The sequence below is a fragment of the Mus caroli genome, unplaced genomic scaffold (assembly GCF_978045245.1).
Source record: "Mus caroli unplaced genomic scaffold, Mus_caroli_1 scaffold_8, whole genome shotgun sequence".
In the NCBI taxonomy this organism is placed as follows: Eukaryota; Metazoa; Chordata; class Mammalia; order Rodentia; family Muridae; genus Mus; species Mus caroli.
The window spans coordinates 126790879-126813796 of record NW_028227263.1 but is presented as its reverse complement, the minus strand read 5'-3'; the positions used below and the strand labels follow the sequence as shown (position 1 = coordinate 126813796).

At 50.1% G+C, this 22918-nt stretch overlaps 2 protein-coding genes across 4 annotated transcripts in view; one reads left to right on the top strand and one right to left on the bottom strand.

Moving 5' to 3' along the window:
* Positions 1-7452: 7452 nt before the first annotated feature.
* Fkrp (fukutin related protein) lies at positions 7453-13998 on the bottom strand. Of its 2 annotated transcripts, none has more exons than XM_021166044.2 (3): positions 13949-13998; positions 12320-12379; positions 7453-9168 (listed from the first exon to the last, which is right to left on the bottom strand). In XM_021166044.2, the coding sequence occupies exon 3, from the start codon at positions 9125-9127 to the stop codon at positions 7643-7645; it is 1485 nt and encodes a 494-aa protein (XP_021021703.1). In that variant the 5' UTR covers positions 9128-9168; positions 12320-12379; positions 13949-13998; the 3' UTR covers positions 7453-7642. The 2 variants fall into 2 exon arrangements, with proteins under 2 accessions (XP_021021703.1, XP_021021702.1); XM_021166043.2 differs by having other exon boundaries at positions 12320-12382; positions 13949-13997.
* The window catches only part of Strn4 (striatin 4), a 24884-nt gene continuing 15526 nt past the window's right edge, over positions 13561-22918 (top strand). For both annotated transcript variants that reach the window (XM_021166040.3, XM_021166039.3), the window contains exons 1-4: positions 13561-13883; positions 20139-20242; positions 20662-20735; positions 21809-21887. In XM_021166040.3, the coding sequence (XP_021021699.1) occupies positions 13602-13883; positions 20139-20242; positions 20662-20735; positions 21809-21887 (539 nt within the window). In that variant the 5' untranslated portion in view covers positions 13561-13601. The remainder of the gene's footprint in view (positions 13884-20138; positions 20243-20661; positions 20736-21808; positions 21888-22918) is intronic.

The following is a 22918-nucleotide window of genomic DNA, read 5'->3' as shown; positions in this document are numbered from 1 at the left end:
GGGGACAGGTATTTGCTGCTAAGCCCGATGATCTGAGTTCAGTCCTCAGGATCCACAGAATGAAGGAAAGAACCAACTCCTGCATATTGCCCTCTGACTGACACTCCCTCTGTGTGTGTGTGTGTGTGTGTGTGTGTGTGTGTGTGTGTGTACACATGGCAGGGCGCACTTATGATTCCAGAACTTGGGAATATAATTGGGACATGCAGGCAGGAGGATCAGGAGTGTTAGGTTTCCAAGTGAGTTCTAGGCCAGCCTACGCGACATCAGACCTTGCCTCAGAAGAGGAGTAGGCAGGGGATGTAGCTCAGTGGTAGCTTGCTTAGCAAGCCTGTGGTCCTGGGTTCAATCCCAAGGTTGAATCCTGTGATATGATACAAAACAATAGTTTTGTATCAGTGCTTTCAAAATCCTAGCATAGTGGGCTGCCTTTAGTTTGAGAAGGGAGCCCAGGTTGGTCTTGAATTTTCCATTCTTCTGCCTCCTCCTGAGTGCTGGGGTTACCGATGTCTATTACCATGCTTAACTCAGAGGGTTTTCTTTCCTTCCTTCCTTCCTTCCTTCCTTCCTTCCTTCCTTCCTTCCTTCCTTCCTTCCATTTTTTCTAGGACAAGATCCTATTTAAACAAAGTTTGTCTGGCACTGTGTAGTTGAGAATGATCTTGAGTTTCTTTCTTTCTTTCTTTCTTTCTTTCTTTCTTTCTTTCTTTCTCTTTCTCTCTTTCGTGTGTGGTTTTTATTTGTTTTTTTTTTCTAAAGATTTATTTATTTATTATATGTAAGTACACTGTAGCTGTCTTCAGACACTCCAGAAGAGGGCGCCAGATCTTGTTACAGATGGTTGTGAGCCACCATGTGGTTGCTGGGATTTGAACTCTGGACCTTCGAAGAGCAGTCGGGTGCTCTTACCCACTGAGCCATCTCACCAGCCCCTGTTTTGTTTTTTTTAAGATTTATTTATTTATTTTATGTATATGAGCACACTGTAGCCATCTTCAGACACACCAGAAGAGGGCATTGGATCTCATTATAGATAGTTATGAGCCACCATGTAGTTGCTGGGAATTGAACTCAGGACCTCTGCAAGAGCAGTCAGTGCTCTTAACCGCTGAGCCATCTCTCCTGCCTTTCTTTCTCTCTCTCTCTCTCTCTCTCTCTCTCTCTCTCAAGACAAGGTTTTCTCTGTGTAGCCTTGGCTGTCCTGGAACTCATTCTGTAGAGCAGGCTGGCTTGTACTCAGAGATCTGCCTCCCAAGTGCTGGGATTAAGGGCGTGCACCACCACTGCCCAGCCACCTTGAATCTCTGATCTTCTGAGTGGTATAACTACATGCATGTTACACTGTGCCCAGTTATATGTGGCCCTGAGGACCAAACCCAGGCCACTGTGCACTTTAGACAACCCTCCTCCACCTGAGCTGTAGTCCCTGCCCTTCCTGTCTCATAGTCAAGCTACCACACACCACGTTTTCCTGCTCTCGAAAGAACTTCACATCTGGCTCCTCTCGCCTCCCACACTGGCTGCTTCCCTGCTCCAGCTGACCCCTCACCATGTGAATGGCTTCTGAGACTCCCTATCTCTGCAAGTTCCTCATATGTCCACAAGAGGGCATCCGTTCCTACTTTGCCTTTTGCTCATTTGGTTTTGTTTTAGGGGCGAGGTCTCATTCCCTAGTCAAGGGGGCCTGAAGCTCCCGGTCTCAGCCTCCCTCCACTCCCTCCAGCGTTTACTGTTTCTTTCTTTGAAAAAAACAAAAAAAAAAAAAAAAGATTTTTTTTTTTAAAGGGCTGGATTGACGACGGCTCAGTGGTTAAGAGCATAGGGTAGTCTTCCAGAGGTCCAGAGTTCAATTTCTAGCACCTACATGGTGGCTCATAATTACGTGGGATCCAATTCCTTCTGGTGTGAAGACATACACGCAGAGAAAACATCCATATATGTGAAATAAAATAAACCAATCTTTAAAGATTTTGTTTAGAATATCTATTACTTACTCTGACAATTTCTTTCCTTCTAATTTATTAATTTACTTTTTTTAGTTTAGTTTTTGTTTTTCGAGACAGGGTTTCTCTGTGTAGCCCTGGCTGTCCTGGAACTCACTTTGTAGACCATGCTGGCCTCGAACTCAAAATTCGCCTGCCTCTGCTTCCCGAGTGCTGGGATTAAAGGAGTGCGCCACCACTGCCCGGCAACAATTTCTTAAATGTATACAATATATATTGATCATATCCATTTTTAACTCCTCTACTCTCTCTTCTTTTTTTTTTTAAAGATTTATTTATTTTTATTATATGTAAGTACACTGCAGCTGTCTTCAGACACTCCAGAAGAGGGCGCCAGATCTCGTTACGGATGGTTGTGAGCCACCATGTGGTTGCTGGGATTTGAACCTCGGACCTTCGGAAGAGCAGTCGGGTGCTCTTACCCACTGAGCCATCTCAGCAGCCCCCTACTCTCTCTTCTTAAAAAAAAAAAAAGTATGTGTGTGCATGCATGCTCCTGCACATACAAGCGCAGCTGTGTGTGTGTGTGTGTGTGTGTTTGTGTGTGTGTGTGTATGAGAGAGAGAGAGAGAGAGAGAGAGAGAGAGAGAGAGAGAGAGAGAGAATATGTGTTCTTTCCTTCTACCATGTGGAACCTAGGACTCGAATTCATGTCTTCAGGCTTGGTGGCAAGCACCCTGACCCCACTGTCTTGCCTGTTATGTCTCCCATATGCCAGGCTAGCTCTTGCCCCAGAACCCTTTGTCCCTTCCCCAAGACACCTTTGGCCCACATCTCTATCTGGGTCTTTCTTCATCTTGGACCATATTAATGCGATCTCCACGCTCCCCCATCCCCCCTCCCACCACTGTTACTAACCTGTCACCTATTTAGTTTTTTTTTTTTATACTTACTGTTTTTTGTGCATTTGGCACGCATGTACACATATGGAGGTCAGAGAACAAATCCCAGTTCTCTCCTTCCAGCCTATGTGGGCTGTGGGACTCAAAACTCAGGCCTAGAGGCTGAGCACCGGTATCTACCTCTATCTACCAGGTAGTCTCCTGGGTCCTATTTTGTTTTGTTTTGTCTTTTGTTTTTTTGTTTTTTGTTTTTTTTTTTTTTTTTGAGACAGGGTTTCTCTGTGTAGCCCTGGCTGTCCTGGAACTCACTCTGTAGATCAGGCTGGCCTCAAACTCAGAGATCTGCCTGCCTCTGCCTCCCAAGTGCTGGGATTAAAGGTGTGTGCCACCACTGCCCGCTCTTGTTTTTGTTTTTTGAGACAGGGGTCTTGCTTTGTAGCCTAGGCTGGCTAAGAACTCAACATGTAGCTCAGGCTGGCCTAGAATTTTCTATGTATCTAAGGTTTCCCTTGAGCTCCTGCTTCTTCTGCCACAACCTCCTTAAGTGATGGGAGCTGAACCTAAGGTTTTACTAGTGCTAAGCCAGCACTCTACTGCTCTTCCACTGACTGAGTCCCAGCCGAAAGGCTCGCCATTTGTAATACTATGCACATTTGCGGGTTCCCCTTCTTGATATGCCAGGAGGTAGTCTGACACTGGTACCTACTAAACTGGCAGCTCCAAATGGGTTGGAAGATGTTCTGGTGGCTAATTACCAAGTGCTGTGGGCAACAAGATTTTCCCGTGTGATAGGCAAGCCTTGGCCAAGTTTCTAATGAACGCTGACACAAGCTTCCCTCATTTTACAATGGCTGTTAGACTTCCTGGAAAATTCAGAGGCAGTTAGAGTCTCGAGGAAGACCTTCTGTTCATGAATGAGGGGTTCATCAACGTGGGGTGAAGATCAATAGTATTTCACCTGCAAGGCGAAAGGTATTAAAATGTAGAAATAATATCTCTTCTGGCTGGTAGTCAATTGGTAAAACGGTAAATTTACATATTCTTTATAAATTTACTGGGGACGGGCATTTATGCTTCATCCACCCAGTGGGACCTGGAGACCCAATGCAGCTTGTCAGCTGAGCCATCTTGCTGGCCCTATCATTGTGTGGGGCAGGGTTTGCTCAGTTGTGACCTCAGGGTATCCCTCAATAGTTCCTTTTACCTTATTCTTTTTTTGTTTGTTTTGTTTTCTAAGATAGGATTTCTCTGTGTAGCTCTGGCTGTCCTGGAGTTCTCTGTAGACCAGGCTGACTTCGAATTCACAGATATCTGCCTGCCTCTACCTCCCTTGTGCTGGGAATAAAGGCGTGCACCACCACTGCCCAACTTTTGTCTTGAAAACAATTTTGTTGTTGGTTTTTTTTTTTTGAGACAGGGTTTCTCTGTGTAGCCCTGGCTGTCCTGGAACTCACTCTGTAGACCAGGCTGGCCTCGAACTCAGAAACCCGCCTGCCTCTGCCTCCCAAGTGCTGGGATTAGATAAATGCGCCATCACTGCCCGGCAAAATATTGTTATTTTAAAATATTTAAAGGACTTCCCCCTCTCCTTTTCTTGAGACAGGGTCTCCTTGTGTAGCCCCGGCTAACCTGAAACTAGCTCTGTAGACCAGGCTGACCTTGAACTCACAGGGATCCTCCTGCCTCTGCCTCCTGAGTGCTTTTAGGAGGTTTGCCTGTGTGTATTTTCTGATGCTTTTGGAAACCAGAAAAGACATTAATTAGCAGCCGGGCGGTGGTGGCGCACACCTTTAATCCCAGTACTTGGGTGGCAGAGGCAGGCAGATTTCTGTATTCGAGGCCACCCTGGTCTACAGAGTGAGTTCCAGGACAGCCGAGTACTACACAGAGAAAACCCTGTCTCAAACAAACAAACAAACAAACAAACAACCTCCCCACCCCCAAGACATTAATTAGATCCCTTGGAACTAGGGTTGGTGATGGTTCTGAGACACCGTGTGGGTTGCAGGAACGGGACCTGAGTCTTCTGCAAGAGCAGCTTGTCTGTCTGTCTCTCAGCCCCTGTGTAAAGTCACCTGGGTGCTGGGGATAAGACCTCGAGTCTCGGAACTTGGAACTCAAGACTCATGCTTCAGCAGTATCCTAGGTCGGTCTCTATTGCTGTGATAAAAACCCAGGACCAAACGCAATCTGGGGACGAGGGGGCTTATTCCTTGCAACTCTCAGGTCACTGTCACTAAGGAAGTAAGTGTAGGAACAAAGAGGCGGGAAACGAAGCTGAAGCCCTGGAGGATGCCCCATTGGCTTGCTCCGCTTGCTTTCTTACCAAACCCAGACCACCACCTGGGGGCGCCACCGTTCAGAGTGGGCCAGGTCCTCTCACTAATGGATTAACCAAGAAAATGCTCCCGGACTTTCCTACAGGCCACTCTGATTTTCTCAACCAAGGGTCCTTTTCCCAGATGACCCTAGCCTGTGTCTAGCTGACAAACTAACCAGCAGTTAGCACTTTCCCCATTGGGACTGCCCCCTCCCCTTTTCTTGAGACAGGGTTTCTCTGTATAGCCCCTGCTATCCTGAAACTCATCTGTAGACCAGGCTGACCTCAAACTCACAGAGATCCTCCTGCTTCTGCCTCCCGAGTGCTAGGATTAAAGATATACGCCACTAAACCTGAACCAATAGAATGGTTTTCTTGAGACCCTTGTAGCCCAGGCCGGCTTAGAATTCTCCATGAAGTTGAGTCTTTAACTCCTGATCCTCTCGAGTGCTGAGGCTGGGCAGAGACCACCACTCCTGGTGGTTTTGTTTAGTTTGGTTGAGAGGACATCTCATCTGGCTGTGTTGAAGGCTGGCCTTAACATCCTGGGCTGGAAATAATGCAGCCTCAGTCAGCTGCAGTTAAATAGCTGGGATCACAAATGGATACAGCTGTGCCTGGCTTCCTGCGCTGCTGTAATCGTTAGCTATTATTATTTTGTGGCACAAGTGACCAAGCCTAAGCCCTGTGCGGGCTAGAAAAACCCGAGACCTACATCCCTGTTCCTGTGCTTTAAAAATAAAAAGCCAGGCCGGGCGTGGTGGCGCACGCCTTTAATCCCAGCACTTGGGAGGCAGAGGCAGGCGGATTTCTGAGTTTGAGGCCAGCCTGGTCTACAGAGTGAGTTCCAGGACAGCCAGGACTACACAGAGAAACCCTGTCTCGAAAAACCAAAAAAAATAAAAAAAATAAATAAAAAAAAATAAAAATAAAAAGCCAGGACAAGGGTGTGGTGGCACAGACCTGTGACCCTAGCACCAGGGAGACTGAGGAGGGAGGACTATGACTTGCAGGCTTGCCTAGGATCTGCAGCAAGGACAGAGGTTGGGTCAAGGACCACCAAGAAAAATCCTCCTCTTCCTTTGGACCAGATATTGTGGTGCACACTTGTAATCCCAGCGCTCCACAGGCAGAGACAGGAGGACCGTAAGTTTGAAGCCAGTTTGGCCTAGAAAGTTAGACACCTGCCTTAGACTCCTGCTCCTCATGGGGTTCGGGGTGCGGAGTGGGGTGGGGAGATTCAGGGAGTGTGTGGAACAAGCTGTAGAATGAAGCAAGGAAACAAACGGCTCTATTCATCTTGAATTTTTAAACTTTAAAGTAGCATAATTTAAGTCTTATTTAACAATATACAGACTGGTTTGAACATAATTTATATGCATAATTTAAATGAGAATTTTTTTTAAACCTGTTTAAGTGGCACAGCCATGGCAAGGCTCCACTTGGGTACTATTTCTACAGCAGAACCTAGAGAGGAAATGAAGTGTGGGCTTTGAAACGGTGATCTGAATTCAAGTCCCTTACTAGCCACTTCCTAAATATCTGACTGCTGGCAAGTGACTGTCATTTTGGCCTCAGTTTTCCTCCCCGGAAAATGGATGTAATAGCAGCTGTCACTTCCGAGTGTATGCCTGGGCCCGAAAGCTCTTTGTAAATGTGAGCTATGGCGAAGGTTTAATCCCTTCCTAGAAGGGAGGGGGGAAGGCGAGGAACAGGTGCAGAGAACTGAAATAAAGAGGTAATGCATTGGCCAGAGATCCCAAACCAGAGAGAGCCCAGTCAGTCCTCCAAGAGCAAGATGGGGTTAGAAGCAGCAGATATATCAAGCAGCACTCTCAAAGAAAAGTGCCACATTCAGGGAGGAGAGGAGGTGGCCAGTGCTGTCCCACCTCCCAGAGCCACTCCAAGAAAACCAGAGATGAAGGTGATGAAGCAGAGCCGCGAGCGGCCATCAAACACGAAATGAAGCGGGACAGAAGTGCCCTCTAGTGGAGGAAGCAAGCACTACACCCAAGCGTCCTGAGGATCCTAAACACAAAGGGAGGCAGGCATTCGGTATCTCAAATTAAATAGACTGGGTAACTAACTGGTCCAGGGATACCTAAGTTGTATGTGGTAGACTGAGGCTGGCTCGTCTGTTCTCCGGACCTCACTTTCCAAGGGCCTACAGCTCTTGGAATATAGGGCAGAGACTATGCAGAGCCCTAAAGACTCCCTGGGCTTTTCTATCAAAGGCCACCACTTTGCTCCCTCATGAGGATGAGTTACTCCAGTTTTTGGGTTCTGCTTCCTGCCAAAGCTGAAACTGTCCTGTGTGTTCCCTCCAATTTTCCTTGGCCAGTTCACTTTTTTTTTTTCCTCTAGTGCACAGCCCCACTACCCAATCACAAACTGGTTCAGATCCATAGAGAATCCGAGGCAAGAACAGACTCTTGTACCCTACTATTCACCTAGCCCCAGATGTGGGTACCAGGGCTTCAACCGCCTGTCAAGCTTAAGAGTGCAGGGTTGGGGTACTCTGGGTTCTCGATGACCCCAGGCCCAAACTTCAGCTCCAGGAAGCGGCGGTAGTTGTTAGGGGCCTGTGCCATGAAACCCGCAAAGGGCAGGGGGACCAGTGGCTGCAGGAAGTGCTCTGGGAACTCAACATCCTGCCGGTGGTCCAGCCAAGTGTCCTTGGTCATAACCCCATTGCGGGGGTAAAAGGGCCACAGGTCCACGTGCAGGTGGTTGCTCTCGCTGTACTGTACTCGGAAGAAGTCGCCCTCCACCGCCTTCTCCCACACAAAGCCGCGTTCATCCACTACCGAGCCAGCTTCGGCACCCCGCAACTGCTCGCAGTTGCCCACGTCCTCCAGGTAGATGCCCAGATCTACGTCGTAGTCCCATGGGATGATGTCGCCGTGGCGAGCTGCACCGAGCAGCGAGCCGCCCTCCAACCAGTAGCGCACGCCCGCCGCCTCCAGCACGCCCACCACGTAGCGCGCAGTCTCGCGCAGCGCGCGCAGGCAGCAAGGTGGGGTCCAGCGGCCCTCATACAGGTAGGCGGGTGTGTCGCCCGCCACCGTACCGAAGCAGCGCGCGCTCTCCTTGCTGCAGCCAAACCACTCTAGCCGCCCGCCTTCCCAGCTCACCAGGCGGATTCCCAAAGAACGCAGCAGCGCCGCTCTCCGTGAGCGCCCCTCACGTTCCGCCTTCCAGCGCGCGTGGGCGGTGGCTAGCGGTGGCTGGCGCGCCGCGGCGAAGGTCAAGTCCAGCAGCTGCACTGCCCAGCCGCGCAGGGCGGTCTGTAGGAAGAGGCTGGTGGCCAGCGGCCGCGCCAGGGGCACCGAGAGGTTGAAGAGGTCGCGGGAGCGCATCAGCAGCACAGCGTCGCCATCCAAAGCGTCGCAGCGGGGCGCGCTGGGCGCTGGGTCGTAGCGCGCAGTCCACTCCCGTAGGCTGACATTCAGAGCTAGGCACCGCGCTGGGTTGGCGGTGGCGACCGGGGCGGCCACTAGGCGCGCGCTGCTCCCTCGGAGCGCCTCCACCATTCGCTCCAGGTGGCCTGGTGACTCGGCCCGCGCTCCATCAGGCACTAGAGCCACAAACTCGGTGGCTACGTAGGTCTCCGGGCGCGAGGCCGCCGCTGGCCGGTCCAGGGCTGGCTGGAGCAGAGCCAGGCGAACGTTGGGGATGCGAGGCAAGGCCAGGGGTGGGTAAGGGAGTGTGTCGGCCACCACTACCACGGGCTGGGCTGGGTCCTGCTGCAAAAAGGAATCCACTAACTCTGGCACCGCGTTGTCAAAAGCCTCAAATTCCCGAATCAGGACGGTGACTCGGGGGCCAATGGCAGAAGTCCGGCGGGGACCCCGGGCCCGGGAGTTTCTGGGCTGATGTTGTAGCCATGACACATAGAAGAAGACTAGGAGGTTGAGGATGATGGCGGCTGCCAGGGCAGCCCAGCAGCGGGTGAGCCGCATGGGGCCTGATGTCAGACCCTAGCTGGGGCGTCCAGGGCATCCTGGGGAAGACAGGATGAAAAGGGAGTGTGGAGCAAGTTGTCAGCATTCCCTACCCTCGAATTCTCAGTTGCCCTTCCTGTATCTGATTTCAGGCCCTCCAGGAATTCCTAGGTTGGTTCATGCCCCTGCCCTAGGCAGACCACTTGAAGGCATCACGTCATCATCTGGGGGAAGGGGGGTTGTCACTGTTTCCCACTCAGTTACACAGTGAGTTCTTAAATTAATGTGTGAGGGCCTGTTTAAAACTAAAACCAAAAATTGAACCCATTACATCACCCCTGCAAATGAAAAAACAATGCTGGTCGCTGCCAGAGGGTGGAGGGAGAGCTGTGAACTGTCTGAACCTGGGGCCCTACCCACGCTAGACAAATGCTCTGCCACCAAGCCTCACTCCCAGCCCCTCACTGATGCATCCAGGAAGGTGGTTTAAGCACAACCCCAACACCCAGTTTTAGTTTTGTAAGGTGAAACACTTCTGACACCTTACTTGCCTAACAATGTGAGGGTGTTTCGAGGGCTGTAGTTTCACACATTATCCCAGGCTACGCAGCAGAGGCCAGTCTTGGACTGTTGGTCTTTCTGCAGCTACCTCCCGATGTGGGGTTTCCAGGTGTGGACACCACACTGTTGTAGATGTACTTAGTACTACTGAACTGTGTGTGTGCCAGTGATGCATTTGATTTTAGGAATATTAGATCACAAATTAAAAAAAAAAAAAAGATGTATTTATTATGTACACAGCCTGCATGTATGCCTGCAGCCCAGAAGAGGGCACCAGATCTTATTATACATGAGATATAGGCCACCATGGGAATTGAACTCAGGACCTCTGGAAGAGCCAGTGTTCTTAACCTCTGAGCCATTTCTTCAGTCCAGGATCACAGTTTTTAAAAGCCATAGTACATTCTGTAATCCAGCCCTTGGAAAGAGGAGGCAGGGGGATGGGAAATTCAAGGCAAGCATGTCTCAAAAATCTAAACCAAACTCAACCCAACCAAACCAAACCAAAACACAAAAATCCAAAAGTAGGAAAAGGAGGAAAGAAGCAACAGTGGCTTCCCTTTAACCCCAGCACTCAGGAGAGAGGCAGGTGGATCTCCATGAGTTTGAAGCAAGTCTGGTTTATGGGGTGAATTCCAGGATAGCCAGGGCTATCCGTGCTATTTTTTTTTTTCTTTTTTAATTTAAAGCAGGGCTGGAGGCATGGCTTTGCAACAGAGGGTGTGATGGTTTGTATATGCTTGGGCCAAGGAGAGGCACTATTAGGATGTGTGGCCTTGCTGGAGTAGATGTGTCATTGTACACCTCAGCCTAGCTGCCTGGAACTCAGTATTCTGCTAGCAGCCTTCAGATGAAGATGTAGAACTCTCAGCATCTCCTGCACCATGCCTGCCTGGATCCTGCCATGTTCCTGCCTTGAGGATAATGGACTGAACCTCTGAACCTGTAAGCCAGACCCAATTAAATGTTATAAGACTCGCCTTGGTCATGGTGTCTGTTTATAGCAGTAAAACCCTACCTAAGACAGAAGGTTAGTCTAAAATTCACCATCAAGGGGTCCCCTGGGGGTGTGTGGCTTTTAGCGGTATAATTGCATAACATGAAAAGTTATCTTATGTTTAATCCACAATACAATCAAGAAGAAGGGGGAAAAACACCAACCAAACAAAGCAGGGCTGGAGAGATAGATAGGTCAGCGGTGAAGAGCACTGACTGCTCTTCCTGAGGACTGGTGTTCAATTCCCAGCACCCACACCCATCTGGAATTCCAGTTCTAGGGACTCTGGTGCCCTTTTCTGGCCTCTGTGGGCATTGTGGGCACCAGGCATGCACATGGTGTGCAGACATACATGCAGGTGAAACACTCATACTCTTAATAAACTGAGGCACCGAGAGGTGAAGGCACTTGCTTAAAGTCATACATCTGAAAAGAGGGGCACGGGGGTTGATGCGAGAAGCTGCTTACTGAATGGTGCTTGCCTTTAACCCCAGCATTCTAGAGGCAGCAACAGGGGCATCTCCATGACTCTGACACCAGCCTGGTGTACAGAGACCTTGTCTCACAACCAAAAAACTGTTTGGTTTTGTTGAGAGGGGGGTCTCACTAAGTATTGAAGTCTGGCTTTGAACTAAGAACCTCTTGCCTTCTGACTGCTGGGATTACAGGCGTATACCACTGTCCACCCAGCTAATTCTTTTTTGCAATCACATATCCCAACTCTTACACTACAGCTAAGCTGATGGGTGCTCTTAAAGCTGAATATGGCATGTGATTTTCCAGCCAAAAGTCAGCTTATAGACAAGTAGATACTTTGTGCCAGGGTGTTTTGGGTTTGTTTGTTTTCGAGACAGGGTCTCAATGTGGGCCAGGTTGACCTTGCACTAGGTATGTAGCTGAGGGGTGATGCTGCTACAAGGCAAAGGCTGGGTTGGGATCACAGGCACACACTACCATTATCCACTAGCGATCTACCAACTGAGCTGTCTCCTCAGCTCCAACCCCAGCCTCTGTGTTCTGCAGATCTGAGAAGACAGGCACACCTTAGTGGTAAGGTAGGAGATCAGCAGGGAGCAGGAGTGAGTAACATGGGGCCTCGCCTAGGAAAAGTGGTCAGGGAAGAGAGTGAATCTGAGCTCATACTAGCTTTCCATTTCTTCCCCCACACATTATATACGCCGAGTCTGATGTTAAATGCTTGTATTCCCAGCACTTGAGAGGTGGAGGCAGGGGGATTGAAAATTCAAGGTCATCCTTGACCACTGCTTGAGTTTGAGGCCAGCCTGGGCTACATGAGACTGTCAGAAAAACAACAACAACAACAACAAAACCCACCAACAAACAACAACAAAACAGTGTTTAAAGATGGCCCAGCAGGTTATTGACACCAAGGCAGGCCTGAGTTTAGTCTCCAGAACCCAAACAATACAAGGAAAGAATCAACGCTGGCAACTCAGCCTCTGACTTCCACACATGCATACGCACACGATAAACAAACAAATGAAAAAAGTCTAAGCGTATGTGTCACTTGGAATTAGCCTTAGCCTTTTCAATCACAGTAGGTACAAAACGGAGACCTATTCAGGAAAGCCTTTAAGGACATAGAAAGGGCAGTTACCCATGTGGTTACTGTGACATCAAGGGACTCTTACCTCCCTAGGTTTCAGGCTGAGGGTGATCAAGAAGAGTGGCTTCACCTTGGGTCATCTGCCCTGCTGAGGGAGGAACCAGAAAGCATCAAATGAGCCAGCCCCTCACAACAAAGTGCAATTTCATTCCACCCGTGAAAGTAGCTTATGCAGTCATGGACTCTTTTGTCTATTTGAAGTCCGTAAGCCTGGTTACACCACTTCAGTCTTCTCAGGAGTGATGTGGTGGGTAGGAGTCATCAATTGTAAGCTATAACTATCCCTCTTCCATGATGGTGTCCAGAAGGGCAGAAGTGACAGCAACTGTTACCATGACAACCTCTTCCCTAGACTCATGCATCCTTTGGAGCTAATCCTAAACATCCCCTATCTTACAAGGACCTGATTGCTAGGATCATCAGATGTGGGAGATTGCCCTGTTATAGTAACCAGGGCATGGATTTAACTGTTTCTCATCTCCCTGGAAATGGTCCAGGCCCTGTAACCATAGCAACTGTCCCACAGCAGCACTTGTCTTCTAAATAAAAACACCTGGCTGGTTTGTCCATGGACTTTCCATATGGGAAGGGGAGATGGTTACCATGGTAATGCCAACTGGGTTGGCTGGGGGAGGAGTGGGGCAGAGGCATTCCTCTTAGAGGAATGTCTTTGGGGCTGGGTCTTTTTTCTACCTGAGCTCTAGGTGAGGGGAGGTTGCTATAGTAACTGATGAGGATAGGGTCAGAAGAACCACCAGGGACTTGGGTTACCTTAGCAACCTCCTCCTAGTGCAATGATAGTAGAGGTTTGGGACTCCACATATGCAAACTGGGAAGGGGCCTCCAGATTGGACAGGGTTATTATGACAACCGACTTCCTCTGGTCAGAGCCCACTCCCCACCCCAGGTCGTCTTTTTTTTTTTTTTTTTTCTTCACTAAGTGAAAGAGATGGGGGTGTATTTGCACCTAGAGGGGATAGGACTCTGACACTGGGGAGAAGGCAGGAAAAAAAAGTCCGGTCTGGTCTCACGACCGCAAAGGAGACAATTGCGAGGGACCCTGGGTCCTTTGCCTGCGTTGAGGCAGTCCCTCCCGCTCCCTGTCAGCACCCCCGTCCGCGCGCACCACCGGGGTCGACCCGGGTGGGTGGGCGAGGCTCGCGCCCAGCCCCGTGCTTGTCCCCGCTCCCCTCGCCCGCCCAGCGCGCGCGCGCGCGCACACGAGGCGGGGGTGTAGAAGTGTGAAGCTGCGCGTCCGCGCAGGCGCGCGAGGCACAGCGGGCGCGCGGGCCGGCCCCGGGGCCTCCATGATGGAGGAGCGAGCGGCCGCCGCGGTCGCATCGGCCGCCTCCTCCTGCCGCCCTCTGGGCTCGGGCACGGCTCCCAACCCGACGGCGGCGGCCCCGGCCTCCAGCCCTGCTCCTGGGCCCGGCCCGGTAGGAAAAGGAGGTGGCGGCGGAGGCAGCCCGGGCCCTACGGCGGGCCCGGAGCCCCTCAGCCTGCCGGGGATCCTGCACTTTATCCAACACGAGTGGGCACGCTTCGAAGCCGAGAAGGCCCGCTGGGAGGCCGAGCGCGCCGAGCTGCAGGTGAGTGCCGCCGCTGCCCTCCCGCGCTCCCCGCCCCAGTCCTGCCCGGCCCGGCCTCGCCTCACCCGCCGCCGCCGCCGCCGCCATCTTGGAGCAATGGCCGCCGGGACGGCCGGGAGGGGGCGGGCAGGGCCGGCGACGGGCCGGCGGCGGGGTCCCCGGGGCCTCGGGGCGGACGCGGGCCGGGACCGGTCGGAGGATCTGAGCCGGGCCGAGTCTGCCGGGAGCCGCGAGTGGGAGTGACGAGCCCAAGCCCAGAGAGCCTGTCTGGGCGATGCGACTCGGGGTTCCCGGGGGACAGAGTGCTGAGAAAGTGGATGGGGTCTGGGCGAATAAATATGCCACGCCTCGCCTCCGGATCCTAACCAGATGCTGGCTGTCAGGGTGGAATGGACTAGATGTCTAGCGGGGTGACACACTCTTAACATCCACTGGGTGCAGGGAGTGAAGAGAGGAAGACTGGAAGCTGGCATGGGGTACCTAGGGGGAGTGGCTGGCCCGGAGCAATTGAAAGGTGGCAATTGAAAGGTGGGAGGAAGCTTGATTAGGAGGGGGTCCCAGGATGAAGTGTGTGGCCTCCTGTCCAAGAAGGACACTTTGGGCACGTGTGGCTACAGTGTAGGGGAGGGATCGTTTGGGTGGAACCACGGAGAGGGTAGAGGACATGGTTTGGGCTCCCTCAGGAGAGCTTGAGAGTGGGAAGCGACATTTTGGGTGCTTGAAGGAATTAGAGTTCCAGTATGAAAGATTTGAGGATGTTAGGTAGAAAACCCTGAACTGTTAGGGCGTTTGTTGGGTATATTCAGTGGGAAGACAGGAGTGGCTGAGATGCTGCACACGGTGAAGAGGGATGGAGGTGCCTTTGGGTGATGAGCAGGGGGGAAAGACAGCACGAGGAGGGACTCCGTGAGGGAAGTGTTTGTGTAAGGGCCTCTAAGGGACTTGATGGTTTGTGGAGAAGAATGTGCCAGGTGATGGTTCGTGGAGTAGAAGTTGGGCTGGGCTCTGTGACCTTGAGCTAGGTACTGCTTGTGGGGAATCAGAAAGGTGAGCACTTCAAGGCCTTCAGGGATGGGCCCCCAGGAGTCAAATGGTTCCTAGGCTGGGATGTTATTAACAAAAACAGTCAGCGCTTGGTTTCTGGCAACCCATCTTTCTGTTTCCAATGTGCGCTTTCCTGTCAGCTTGAAATGGAGCCCCAAATAAGTGACTGATTCAGTTTTTGTCCATGGGATGAATGCCAAGAGCGTTTGAATTTTGTGTATGTAGCTCCCATCCCTGAGAGAGAAGTCCTTATGTAAGTGCTCCTCGTGCTGTGCCCAACTCTAACTCAGGCTCTTTCCCAGCATACATCTCATCAGATCTTCTCAATACCCCATTATGTAGGCAGGGCCAATGTCATTACCTCACTCAGCAATAACGACAGCAGCTGCTATTTATTCAGGGCATATTATGTGCCTGACACTGTATTAAGTATTATACATGCTATCATTTAATTCTTGTGGCATTCTGAGAGGGGAAATGGTATCTCTTCCTCTCTTTTTTAATAAGCAGGGGAGGGAGATGCTACGGATCCCAGCAGTGGTGGCAGTGCTGACTGTGTCTCTTCCCTCTCTGACACTGAGCACAGGTGAGAAAAGTCTCTAAGGAAGCTTAGAGACCTCACCAGGTCACCCAAGCCATCATAGCAGAGCTTGACAGGGGTACAGTTGACAGCATTCACTGTATCAGCCATGCTGTGTATCCCAGACTCCACTCAGAGTGTACAGTATGTGCTGCCTCCTAAGAAGAGGTCTTCCCACTCACTTAGTGACCTTCTGTGGAGTGACAGAGAATGCTCTGTAAGGCTCCAACATCACCAACTTCATGCTTTTGCTACTTATGTTACATTCTAAGTCAGACATCAGGGTGTGTGTGTGTGTGTACATGCCCAGAATGTGTTAGACTATACCACATTCGACACTTCATAAGTCATACATTTTAGTTCCCTTTCCCCATCAGCAGAGAGTACTTATTTTTGATAGCTTGGGTAGTATTCTCTTGGGTATTTACACCATAGCTTATTTATTTTGACCCTTGTCAATGGATTTTCAGGATTATTTCCACCTTTCCCCCTGCCCAAAATGGCCTTGAGGCCTCAAGAGCAGCTCAGTTGGTAAAGTTCGTGCTGCGAAGGCTGAGGACTTAAGTTTGATCCCCTAGAGTCCATATGAGAAAGCCGGGTCTGGTGGCACACGCTGTAATCCAGTATGGCAGGTTTCTGGCACTTGCTGGGTAGTCATCCTACCCACCAAGAGAGGGAGAGGGAGAAGGAGAGTGGTGGAGGGGGAGGATGCACATGAGAGAGAGCTAAGCTCCAGGGGAGGGTCCTGAGGAGTGGTGTGTATGTATACACACAACACAAGACATGACTTTGCTGGCAGTGTTTATCCTGTGAGAGAGTGACATGGAGTAGTGAAGTGGATGTGTTTATAAAATGGTGATTGCTCCGTCTTTTGTGCTCTTTACACTTTTACTTATTTATTTTACTTTATTGTTTTGTTTCAAGATAAGATCTCTCGCTGTAATCCTGGCATTCACTATGTCGAACAAGCTGACCTTAAACTCACAGAGATCCCTTTGCCTCTGAGTGTTGGGTTTAAAGGTGTGCACCATTGTGGAGATCAGATGGCAAATTGCAGACGTTGATTCTCTCCTTCTGCCATGTTGATCTTGAGATGGAACTCAGATAGCAGGCTTGGGAGCTGATATCTTTATTCCCTGAATCATCTCCTTGGCCCACACACCTCTATCTATCTATCTATCTATCTATCTATCTATCTATCTCTCTGCTTGCTTGCTTGCTTGCTTGCTTGCTTATTTTTGAGGCGGGATCTTGGTATGTAGCTATGGCTGTATTGGAATTCCATATGTAGAGTGGTAGGTTAGACTGGCCTTAAATTCCTGTTGGCTCATCCCCCATTCCCAATACTTCTGGCTCCTGAGTACTGGAATTAGAGGTGCCCAGTACCTCATCTGGCCCCTTTTTGTTTTTTTGAGTCAGATCTTTACTATGTATCCTAGGATGGCCTTGAACTCACAATCTTTGTGCCTCAGCCTCTGGAGGGCTAGAATTACAGTCTTGCACCATTACAGGAGTAACCCCATCCTTTGTAATGGGTGTGCACCAACACATCTCACAAGCAGCATCCCTTCTTACCTACCTTCCTTCTACCCAGCACTCACACCTTCTGAACCCTTCATGACTGGGCAGTGTCAGTACTGAGGAGCTGGCCTTGGCTGGTTTTGATAAGAGGCCCACTGTGCAGTCAGTGCCCAGGACACCGGTAGGGAGAGGGCTAGCCAAGAGACTCCAGAGATGAGAGCAGAGAAGAGGTGGAGGTGTGCTGTGATAATAAGTGGAAATGGGTTGGGATGGGTGGCTTCTGAGGAGTAGATAATGTGGCTCCTGCCCCTCAGAAGCTTCTAGACCAGCTAAGGAGATTGCAGAGAACTGTTTGCACTCATGCATAAAGTCGGTTGTGGGGCTCCTTTGTGTGCTTCTGAGAAGGGAGTCCTTGGGGAGAGGTCTAAACCTGATGTTCTTGAGGTGTGGAAAATAGAGAAGACGTTAAGGAAAAGGACTGTGCAGTCCCTTCGTCCCCTCCACCTCCTGTGGAAGTTCTCCCTGCTGGGAGCTGTGTGAGCTATAGGCTCCAGGCCACGCCGTGAATGGGAGCTTGAGAACTGGAAGGTCTGCAGCAGGAGTGGTTCTGTGTTCAGGACTTTGCCTTAGAGAGAGGAGCCGCCTGGGAGAGATGGCAGCCCCAAGTCAGAACTCAGGGTGTTGGGATCCTGTGTATGGAAGGTAGGGAGGACACTTCCAGCTCCCATGTAGGAGACTGACAGGCTACTGCCAGCACTTCCTGTTTTTGGTAGATTCCACTGATCTAATAAGACACTTCAGCCATGTCTTCCTGGTTTTCCTTCCTCTTCTCTACTAGAGGAACTGGGAAGAAGACAGCAGAATAGAGGGTGTTGGTGAGACCCCACTCAGTCATTCTCAGTTCTTCTGGGCTTTAAAAAAGTTTTCATTGCATTTTTGTATTCATGTGTTATTGGGTATTAATGCCACCGTACCCAATTTTATGTGGTACTGTAAATCAAATTTAGGACTAAATGCATGCTAGATCAACATGCTAACATGCTCAGCCCAGTTCCAGCATTTGTGTAGCTACCTCTTTTATTGGGGTGGCTCTTCTTTGAGCTTTGCTAAATTCACACTTGATTCTCCACATTGTAGCTGTAATGGCTTTGGTCATTACACCTAAACTTTGTACACCTCGTTGTAGTTTTCTTTTCTTTTCTTTTTTTTTTTTTTTTTTTTTTTTGGTTTTTCGAGACAGGGTTTTTCTGTATAGCCCTGGCTGTCCTGGAACTCACTTTGTAGACCAGGCTGTCCTCGAACTCAGAAATCCGCCTGCCTCTGCCTCCCGAGTGCTGGGATTAAAGGCGTGCGCCACCACGCCCGGCTCGTTGTAGTTTTCTTGTGTGGATTTCCTGTGGTCCTCCAGTAGACATCTTGTTCATCTCGATGGCCATGCTCCTCTCAGTCTAAGTTCACACTAAGCCTAGTTCACATTCTGATGCAGCCATGGTGATGCAGTTTTTTTTTTTTTTTTTTTTTTGGTTTTTTTCGAGACAGGGTTTCTCTGTATAGCCCTGGCTGTCCTGGCACTCACTTTGTAGACCAGGCTGGCCTCGAACTCAGAAATCCGCCTGCCTCTGCCTCCCGAGTGCTGGGATTAAAGGCGTGCGCCACCACGCCCGGCTGTGATGCAGTTTTAAGAGTGTCTTCAGTCTGCCCTGCCCTGTTGTTTCTGTCTTCTGCCTGCAACTCTCCCTCCCTCACCTAGCTTCTGGTAAGCCTCAGTTCTCTATTAGCCCCTAGTTAAAATGGAGATGAGAGCTAGCAAGCCTGGAGCACAGGGACAGGGCAGATAGGTCAGGGCCCTGCTGGCACAAAGAGCAACATTGCTAGACATCTGAACACCGCCTGGGGCCAGCCAGGTCAGCCTGTGAGCTTTTGGGAGAGCCCTGGAAGCACTTAAGCAGGTCTGTGATGTTCAGGAAGTGGGGCCCCAGGAAGACAGACATCTGCAAGGGCCTGCCATCCCAAGCTCTCTTCCTGATGATGGTTTTTTTTGTTGTTGTTGTTGTTGTTTTGTTTTTTTGGTTCAAGGGCTAGGTCCCCTTGGCTAGCTGGGCTTTGGAATTTGTGGACAGGGAGAGAAAATGAAGAGAGGCAGAGGCAGGAACTGACACAGCATCCCTCATGCAGGCTGCATATGAGGGACAGTGCCCACGATGCTCCATTCTCTTAGCAGAGGAAGACCCCATGAACTACTTAGTATCTGCAGGAAATCAGCAGCAGAGCCAGGCCTGGCTCTTAGACTTCCTTGGACTGGAACAGTAAAGCCATTCTGAGAAAACCTGCAAGAGTGCCAGGCTCTGGGTTTTGGTAGAAGACCTTCAAACATGATTGGGAAGCCACAGGATTCTGCCTTAAGGCAGTTGGTCCAGTGTCTCTAAATGACATGTTGACAGACTTGAGCCTATTGGGGCAGCCCAAGCTAGCAGACTGACAGACGAGCTTGACAGGAACCCGTAGGTCATGTCTGTGGCACATCTTCTCATGCCTTGGGCAGCATAAAGCTTGGAACAGCTTCTTCTGCATTGCAGTGGGAGCTGAGCCCAGCCTCCTACTCCTGTCCCTGAGTGCCAGAAGTAGCTTCCTACGCTTCCCAGCAACAGATGCTCTGAAGGAATAGTGGGACACCACCTCCACCAGCAACCATAGGGACAGCAGCTGATGGGGGGAGAGAGGAGTCCAGGGCTGTTAATACTTAATACCCCCAACACCATCCCTGACCTAACTCCTCAGAAGGCTACAGCCAAGTCAGGCCCTGCTGTCCCTGTTGGAACTTCATGGGTTAAAGGTGACTCCTCAGCCTTTTTTTTTTTTTTTTTTTTTTTTTGTAAAGGTAGAGTCTTAGCCCACATTGGACCTGAACTCATAGCAATCCCTATGGAATGCTGAGATTATAGACTGAGCTCTTTTATGGGTGACATACCTAGAGACCCTGGAGGTGGGTCCAGCATGTCATCTCTTCACACTGAACCCTGACATCGATGTAGGGGAGGGGTTGAAGCTGTATTTGAATATGGAGGGAGACAACCCCTGAACCTGTTGTCCTCCTTTCTTTTCTGTCCCAGGCTCAGGTGGCTTTCCTCCAAGGCGAGAGGAAAGGCCAAGAGAATCTAAAGACGGACCTGGTGCGGCGGATCAAGATGCTGGAGTATGCACTGAAGCAGGAGAGGTGAGCCCTGCCCCTGCTGGAGAGGTCACTGTTCTGACAAGGTAGCAGGCTGCTAACTACACTTCTGCCAGCAAAGGAAGTTTCTCTGCTGTCCTCTTGCCGTCATCCCTAGGAGTATAAAGGAGCTTCTAGTGGGTGGGATTCAAATGTCAGCAGCAGCATTATGGCTTGAGCACACCTACTATGTGCTCCAGGTCTGCACAGCAGCTACCTTGCTTATTTTTGCCATAGTCTGATGGTGTTGCTGTCTGTGGTTCTGGGAAGGAACTGAGGCTTCAGGAGGAAGGGAGGCAGCCTTGAGAATTCTAGAGCTGATGCTTGTGGGCAGGGAGCTGATGAAGGAGGCCCTGGGTTTCCTGAGGTGGTCCCTTATCCTGTCTGTTCTCCTCTCTCAGCTCATTTGTTATTTGTTCTTTTAGGGCCAAATATCATAAACTGAAGTTTGGTACAGACCTGAATCAGGGGGAGAAGAAGACAGATCTGTCAGAACAAGGTACCCACCCTTGCATCTTCCCGTGGCCACCCCCAGCAGAGCAGCTGGTTGGCATAGAGAAATTGCAGATGGCAATAGGGTGGGGTAGAGTTGCATCCTCAGGGGCTCTTCCCATCAGTCTGTGTCAGACTGTGTCCAGCCTTACCTGTCTGCCATCCTGCTGTCCTCCCAAGGACATGATGGATGGCCCAGCATCTCCTGCATCCTTCTGTTGTGAGAATGAGTGTAACTATTTATGGTGTGCTGTGGAAAGTCTAGGAAAAACTTCATTGAGAAGGTGGTGTTTGCACTGGGTTGTCATTCAGTCATTTACACTAACCTCCCCACCCCCTACCCCCCGCCTCAATTGATATATGAGGTGCTGGCTTCTTGTCACAGAGCAGGGCACAGCAGAGAGCAGAATAGATGTGTGCTTATTCTGTGGGCATTGGCAGCTTAAGCTTCTGGAAGGAGGAAACAGATGTCCATGGGAATGCGGGAATGTTTTCCGGTGACACACTAGTGTCTAGTCAGGTGGGCCCAGTGGCAAGGGCACCAGTGTGCACGGTTGTGCCAGTGATGTTTGGAGCTTGGTCCTGTGGCTCTGTGGAGTTCTTGCCTGCAGGGCTAAGGGAGGTCTTCCTTTCATGCCCTGCTACTGAGATGTAAGCTCTTGACTGGGATGGCAAAGGCACTCAGCCAGGCCTAATTGGATAGATGAGCAGTGCACAGAGTTAGCTTCCCAGCCAGCTCACCTATAGCCGCTACCCTCGGTTCTCTCCAGCCTGCTTGCTCGTTCTCTAGAGCCAGACTACCCACTCCTTGCATAAGAAAGCAGCAGCCAGCCGTGCATGTGGAGGCACAGCTCTGCTATTCTTGGCCGTGGTTGGCAGGGGCCAGTCAAGAGCCTAACAGTGAGGAGAGCTTCCAGGAGAGGAGTCACTCAGAGGGAGAGTGTGGGTGGAGAGGACTCAGGAAATGGGGACAGGCCTGTGATGGTGGCAGATTCATTCAGACTTGATATGAGAAGATGGAGGGGTGACTGGAGAGTGTCCGTGCCCTGACTGAGACATCTTCCTCTTCTCTCTTTTTAGTCTCCAATGGCCCTGTAGAGTCGGTCACACTGGAGAACAGCCCATTGGTGTGGAAGGAGGGGCGACAGCTTCTGCGACAGTGAGTGATGGGAGGGGAGGGACAGGATGGGACATGAGACTTCACAGCATACTTGGCTCAGGAGATAGGCCCAAGGAATCCACAGTCCTTCTTGTCCCCACTGGGACATGAACTATCTAAAACACTGAAACGCACAGTGTAGTACATAGTATATGAGTGAGTTTTACTGAAAAACCCGGATTACACGTAATGCACAATGTAGTACATAGTATATGAGTGAGTTGCACTGAGAAACTTAGAATATAAGAAACGCACAGTGTAGTACATAGTATATGAGTGATCAGTATTACCCAGTGGGAAAGAGAGGAAAGGCTTGCAGCAGGGGCACCCCTAAAACTCTTCCCCCAAAACTTGACCCTGTATGCCTCTTTGATATTTCCTTTTAAAAGAATAGTGTTGGGGTAAAATATTTTTAACAGAGTGAAGTTAAATGATAGCAGTAGTAGTACCTGGGTGCTGTGGGTTCAACCCAGAGAAGGTAAGCTCTACTGGCCTGCCTTCTGAGAGGTGAGCTGTCCTGCCTCCTGACTAGAGAAAGGCTTCAAACACAGAATCAGTGGGCCACCAGCCTCTAACCAAATCTGGATTTTTTCTTACTGTAAAGATTTTAGCATTTTAGGATATCTGAGAAGTAAATAATCTTATTTCTGAGGAAATGTGGCCCTGTTCACATTTGCATCTTTGTGTCAGTCTCTCTTTTTTTTTTTTTTTAAATTGTATTAGAGCTTTATTGTAGAAAGGCGGGGAGAAAGGAAAAAAGGTAGAGAGAGAGAGAGACGGGCCATGGCCACGTGGAGAGAGTGGGGAAGGGAGAGAGAGAGAAGGAGGACTAGAGAGTAAGAGAGGTGAGGCCTAAAGAGCTGTGTCAGTCTTAATATTTGGAGAGGTACTGTGAGTCCCTCGAGTGGTGTGCTCCATGCTGTGTAAGAGCCAGGACTGGTTGGTTAGTTTGTTTGTTTGTTTAAACTGTCTATGTGGTTTGTAATGCTTTTACTAAGTATTATCAATTCCCACATATAAATCAGTCAGAT

Coding starts and splice junctions, on each gene's coding strand:
- Fkrp (XM_021166044.2), bottom strand. CDS start 9,127: ATGCGGCTCACCCGCTGCTGGGCTGCCCTGGCAGCCGCCATCATCCTC.